The sequence below is a fragment of the Oncorhynchus gorbuscha genome, linkage group LG02 (assembly GCF_021184085.1).
Source record: "Oncorhynchus gorbuscha isolate QuinsamMale2020 ecotype Even-year linkage group LG02, OgorEven_v1.0, whole genome shotgun sequence".
Classification (NCBI taxonomy): domain Eukaryota; kingdom Metazoa; phylum Chordata; class Actinopteri; order Salmoniformes; family Salmonidae; genus Oncorhynchus; species Oncorhynchus gorbuscha.
Window position 1 is genome coordinate 22,424,338 of NC_060174.1, and position 6,587 is coordinate 22,430,924.

A 6,587-nucleotide genomic window follows, 5' to 3' on the forward strand; every position below is an offset into this window, starting at 1 on the left:
CTGAAGTGTAAGAGGAGACAGTGAATGACATTTCTCACAGGTCTCCAATCACATCAATTGCTCAGCTGAAGTCCATTCACTATGGGCATTCCATATTCACTATGGGCATTCCATATTCACTATGGGCATTCCATATTCACTATGGGCATTCCATATTCACTATGGGCATTCCATATTCACTATGGGCATTCCATATTCACTATGGGCATTTCATATTCACTATGGGCATTCCATATTCACTATGGGCATTCCATATTCACTATGGGCATTCCATATTCAATATGGGCATTCCATATTCACTATGGGCATTCCATATTCACTATGGGCATTCCATATTCACTATGGGCATTCCATATTCACTATGGGCATTCCATATTCACTATGGGCATTCCATATTCACTATGGGCATTCCATATTCACTATGGCCATTCCATATTCACTATGGGCATTCCATTGAACCTGGGTACTCTGCTCCTGATACTCCTCTTCTACACACAAGGTCAAAAAATAAAATACCTAGACTGCACATGTACAGTGAGCTCCAAATGTATTGAGACATTTGTTGTTGTGGCTCTACTACAGCGCATTTGATTTGAAATGATACAATGACTTATGGAGGTTAAAGTGCAGACTGTCAGCTTTAATTTGAGGGTATTTTCATCCATATCGGGTGAACCGTTTACAGCACTGTTTACATAGACCCCCAATAGAAATGAATGGAAAATAATGTATTGTGTCCTTTTGGAGTCACTTTTATTGTAAATAAGAGTAGAATGTTTCTAAACACTTTCACATTAATGTGGATGCTACCGTGACTATGGATAATCCTGACTGAATTGTGAATAATGATGAGTGAGACAGAGGCATAAACATATTCTATTTTTATTTACAACAAAAGTGACTCCAAAAAGACACAATACATTATTAGCCATTCATTTCTATTGGGCACAAAATAATCAGAAACAACCAAAACAAACAGCAAATGCTTCCAACAAATGTGTAGTCACAAGCTTGAGGTAGTACTTGCGTGCTATGAATATGGGACCAAATACTTTAAGTAATAAAGTTACAGTAAATTTGTCCCAATACTTTTTCTCCCTTAAGTGCTGTAATTTCTAAATGGTTCACCTGATATACACTACCGTTCAAAAGTTTGGGGGTCACTTAAATGTCCTTGCTAATTAAAGAAAAGCACATTTTTTGTCAATTAAAACAATATTAAATTGATGAGAAACACAGTGTAGACATTGCTAATGTTGTAAATGACTATTGTAGCTGGAAACGGCTGATTTTTTATAGAATATCTACATAAGCGTACAGAGGCCCATTATCAGCAACCATCACTCCTGTGTTCCAATGGTACGTTGTGTTAGCTAATCCAAGTTGATCATTTTAAAAGCTAATTGATCATTAGAAAACCCTTTTGAAATTATGTTAGCACAGCTGAAAACGGTTCTGATTAAAGAAGCAATAAAACTGTCCTTCTTTAGACTAGTTGAGTATCTGGAGCATCAGCGTATCTGCGATTACAGGCTCAAAATGGCCAGAAACAAAGAACATTCTTCTGAAACTCAGTCTATTCTTGTTCTCAGAAATGAAGACTATTCAATGCGAGAAATTTCTAAGAAAGTGAAGATCTGGTACAACGCTGTGTACTACTCAGGTTCACAGAACAGCGCAAACTGGCTCTAACCAGAATAGAAAGAGTGGGAAGCCCCGGTGCACAACTGAGCAAGAGGACAAGTACATTAGAGTGTCTAGTTTGAGAAACAGACGCCTCACAAGTCCTCAACTGGCAGCTTCATTAAATAGTATCCGCAAAACACCAGTCTCAACGTGAACAGTAGAGGCGACTCCGGGATGCTGGCCTTCTGGCAGAGTTGCAAAGAAAAAGCCATATCTCAGACTGGCCAATAAGAAGAAAAGATTAAGATGGGCAAAACAGACACTGGACAGAGGAACTCTACCTAGAATGCCAGCATCCTGGAGTCGCCTCTTCACTGTTGATGTGAAGACTGGTGTTTTTTGCAGGTACTATTTAATGAAACTGATAATAGGCATCTGTACACCTATGTAGATATTCCATTAAAAATCAGCCGTTTCCAGCTACAATAGTCATTTACAACATTAACAATGTCTATACTGTATTTCTGATCAATTTTCTTGTATTTTAATGAACAAAAAAATGTGTTTTCTTTCAAAACAAGGACTTTTCTAAGTGACCCCAAACATTTGAACAGTAGTGGAGATGGAAATCTGATGGAAAAGCTGACAGTCTGCACTTTAACCTCATAGTCATTGTATCATTTCAAATCCAGAGCCAAAATAACAAAAAAATTGTGTCAGTCTCAATACTTTGAGCACACTGTATGCATTGATTCAGGGTCTTGTACTTTTGCAGTCTACTACTACTACTAATCCAATCAGGTATTATGCAAGGTGGTATCAAATAAGAAAAATCCACAACGTTTTAGATATTATGGGTTGAGTGGATCCGGATTGTTGATGTTGTCACAGTATATGCAGGGTGTATATATGGGGGCAAGGAGGTTGTGGCCCACAGTAGACCCTACATGGTTCTTCTGGAGAAAGCTGTTGCCAACAATCTGAAGCCAGGAAGCTTTTGTTTTCTAGTGAGAGAGAGGACTTTGTGATGACTGCTGCCCACTGCAATGGGGGGTCAGTAATGTCTGCTTATCTAGTGAGGGAAAACCAATAGACAATGTGTGGAGCCCATTGGCCTCCATTATCTGCCCTATAAATGCTTCAACGGTTTCTCCTTGAAACTCACTACCTTATAACTCTATGCCTAGAATTAGAATGCATGCTGGTCAAACTACTCTTTCAATTGGATTTTTCCTGCAATCTCACCAACATTTTAATAGGGTACCATTTCAATGTCTCTAGGTTTTTCACACCTGAATATCTTTACTGTTTTTAGCCTAGGGCTATCCTACCCCATGCTTCACATAGCTCTTCCTAATGTTGCATTTACACATTTTAACAATGTATTTCTAATGTCCCCTTTGGAGCATTTAGACATGAAACACAGGTGCAGTATGAAAGGTGCAGTATGAAAAACCTACCAATAAATGTAGTCATCCACCATTAAGATATACTGCAGACTATTTAACCCTTAAAAGAAAAAACATGAAATCATGTGAAACGTGTTTTTGGAACCCTTTATGTGTGTCACGTTGAATAAATGATTGGAGACAGGCACAGTACTTCCATGACTTGGCATCGGGACGAAGCCCAAAACAAACACGTTTCCAAAAATATTGAGCTGTAACCCAAACCAAAGAGCGAGGTAAAACCTCTAACAAATACATGGGGCGAGACCTGTAATAACAAATGCACAATGCACGAAAGCCGAAATAACAACGCACATGTACTCCCAGACCAACAGACATGGGAACAATAACCAACAAAACAATGGTGAACAGAGGGCACATGTATAAAATTACTAATCAGGGGAATTGTATTCAGGTGTGCGTAATGAAACAGTTCAGTGACGCCTAGAGGCCGGTGACGTAGACCTCTGGAACTGGTGCACGGAAGGAGCAGCAGTACAGGGGGAATTCGTGACAACATGCTCACGTGTAGTTTCATGTTATCACATGTTGCTTTACATGTTGTCACATTAACTTCCCATAAGATTACGTGATCACATGAAAACGTGTTTTCGGAACATTTCACGTGAAATTAATGTGGTTTTGCCGTAAGGGAAATGTCAGAGCATAGGTTGAACCAAGCGGGAAGCAAGGATATACGGTAGATTGACATTATGTTTTCAATCAGTGTCTGTGTTTGTCCACTACGGTCAGTTGCAGATATGTGTAAGAATACAGTATATTCCATTGCGTTGTGCCTCTGTCTGTATGTATGCTACAGATCTATTAAGGCCAAGATGGGAGTCCACAATGTGCAGCAGGAGCAAGGTCAGGAAAGGCTTGTGAAACGGGCATTTCCGCATCCAAATTATGATGAAGAATATAATAATGATATCATGCTACTCAAAGTAAAAGTCCAAGCTAGGACCTAAAGCTGAACATATTTTTATTTTTACCTACACAGGTGAAATTGTGCATGCACATTATCACTACAATGTCAAAGTATGCAATTGATTGGTAAAAAACAGTTAACCACCATTAAATTAACTACCAGGCTTGCTGAATAGATTATAGAACCAAGGATGTAAATTGTAACCGTCAACAAACCTGCTCTCTCTGCCTCAAAACTGGAGGAGATTGCAGTTTTCACCGACCATGTGAGACCCATTGGCCTCCCGCTGACAAAAGATGAGGAGGTGCCCAAGGACTGTCTGGTGTCAGGCTGGGGACACACTATCAGGAATGTAAAGCAAGGCTCCCCTGTGCTTCAGGACCTCAATGTGGCACTGCATGAGAATCAACTTTGCTCTGACAACCATCAGGTTTGCTCATCAGGACTAAATGAACCTGCTCAGGTAAGTGGCGTCTGAAAGTATGTAACATTAAAGGGGAAATAACATGAGAGGAATGAAAGGAAATTATAGTTTCCCTTTGGTTTGAGGACATGAATCATTCCAAGGGAAATGTGCCTTTTCATTTGCCTAGCTACGTAAACTCCTTGCTTTGGCCAAACACTACGCCACGCACACATACGTTAATTTGTTCTCGGGGAGGTACTCCGCAATGAGTAGCTCCTCGATGATTTCTAAAACGCAAATACATTCTAATCGTTCTGATTGGTCCTAGAAAACAATGGGTTGAGCTAAAACACAAGTGGGTAAAGAGGTGTTTTGAATATTCGGAATTGGCTGTAATACTCAAATTCAGTGTTTCTTAATCCTGGTCCTGGGGAACCAAGTGGGTGCACATCTTTGTTTTTGCCCTAACACTACACAGCTGATTCAAATGATCAACTCATCGTCATCTTTGATGATTTGAATCAGGTGTGTAGTGCTGAGGCAAACACAAAAATGTGCACCCCTTTGGATCCCCAGGACCAGGATTAAGAAACAAATCGCTGATGACTTTGTTTTGTACAACATTCATAATTTTGACGTCACCACAAACGACTTCAACTATGGAAGTCTCAGACTGAAGTATGTAGTGAACATAGAGCAGTGGAAGAATTCACTTTGAGTCACCAGGCAACCTTTTCATTTGTTCGGTATTGTGGTCTATGTGTGTTACTTCCAGGGAGACTCTGGTGGTCCATTAGTCTGTAATGGTGTGGCCTATGGGGTGGTGTCTACCAAGACTAGAAACAACATCTACATGCGCATCCCTGACTTCCTGGACTAGATCAATGACACCATGAAGAATTGATATGTCACTGACCAGAAACATTTAGTTAATTTGGTCAACCAGGTGCCTAGAACATGACTATGATACTGTGAAGAATCCTAATGTGCTTATCATGCTTTCTGATTGATTTACCAGTGCTGGTTAATGTCGTTGCCCGGAGCTGGCTCTTCCTAATATTTTTTTCTTCTTCTTCCCAGTGGAGTTCTCAACTTACTGATGAGAATTTGAAAAGTAGAATACACAAGGTGCCAGTTCGAAATTTGGTTGTGCATCAGCAATTTTTAAAAATCTCAGTCACTGACAGTCAACAATTTGTATTGCTTGGTAAGGTAGTCTAGCCAGCTATCTAAACCTTGTAGATGGCCTAATCATCACCAAACTACCGACCGGGCATGTAGGGCATGTACCCAGGGGCCCTGACCTCTAGAGGCCCCCATTGATTTGTTAGTCACTCTCACACATATATCACATTTTTGAATTTGTATTTATTAGGGATCCCCATTATCTGTTGCCAAGGCACCAGCTACTCTTCCTGGGGTCCAAACACATTAAGGCACTTACATCACACAAAACAAAAGATAAAACGGTACTTCATATAACATTATTACACCACTACATATCTACAATATAAAATGTATAATACCACCATACAACAATATTACAATGTACATGTGTGTAGAGTGCATGTGCTAGTGTTTGTGTGTGTATGTGTGTCTGTACCTGTGTATCTCTTCACGATACCTGCTGTTCCAAAAGGTGTATTTTCCTCTTTAAAAAAAAAATCTGATTCTACTGCTTGCATCATTTACCTGATGTGGAATAGAGTTCCATGTAGTCAGGGATCTATGTAGTACTGTGGTGCCTCCCATAGTTTGTTCTGTACTTTGAAAATGAAGAGACTTCAGGTGACATGTCTTGTGGGGTAAGCATGTGTGTCAGAGCTGTGTGCTAGTAGTTTAAACAGGCAGCTCGGTGCATTCAGCTTGTCACCACTTCTTACAAAAACAAGTAGTGATGAAGTCAATCTCTCCTCCACTTTGAGCGATGAGAGATTGATATGCATATTATTCATTCATGTTGGCTCTCCGTGTACATTTAAGAGCCAGCCGTGCTGCCCTGTTCTGAGCCAATTGCAATTTTCTTAAGTCCCTCTTTGTGGCACCTGACCACATTACTGAACAGTAGTCCAGGTGCGACAAAACTAGGGCCAGTAGGACCTGTGTTGTTAAGGCAGAGCAGTGCTTTATTATGGACAGACTTCTCCCCATTTTAGCCACGTGCTGTATTAACATG

At 40.1% G+C, this 6,587-nt stretch overlaps 1 protein-coding gene across 1 annotated transcript; it reads left to right on the forward strand.

Moving 5' to 3' along the window:
* Positions 1-3,606: 3,606 nt before the first annotated feature.
* Positions 3,607-5,788, forward strand: LOC123991816 (kallikrein 1-related peptidase b22-like). Its single transcript, XM_046293381.1, has 4 exons — positions 3,607-3,774; positions 3,895-3,941; positions 4,247-4,468; positions 5,187-5,788. The coding sequence occupies exons 2-4, from the start codon at positions 3,924-3,926 to the stop codon at positions 5,289-5,291; spliced, it is 345 nt and encodes a 114-aa protein (XP_046149337.1). The 5' UTR covers positions 3,607-3,774; positions 3,895-3,923; the 3' UTR covers positions 5,292-5,788.
* Positions 5,789-6,587: the final 799 nt, after the last annotated feature.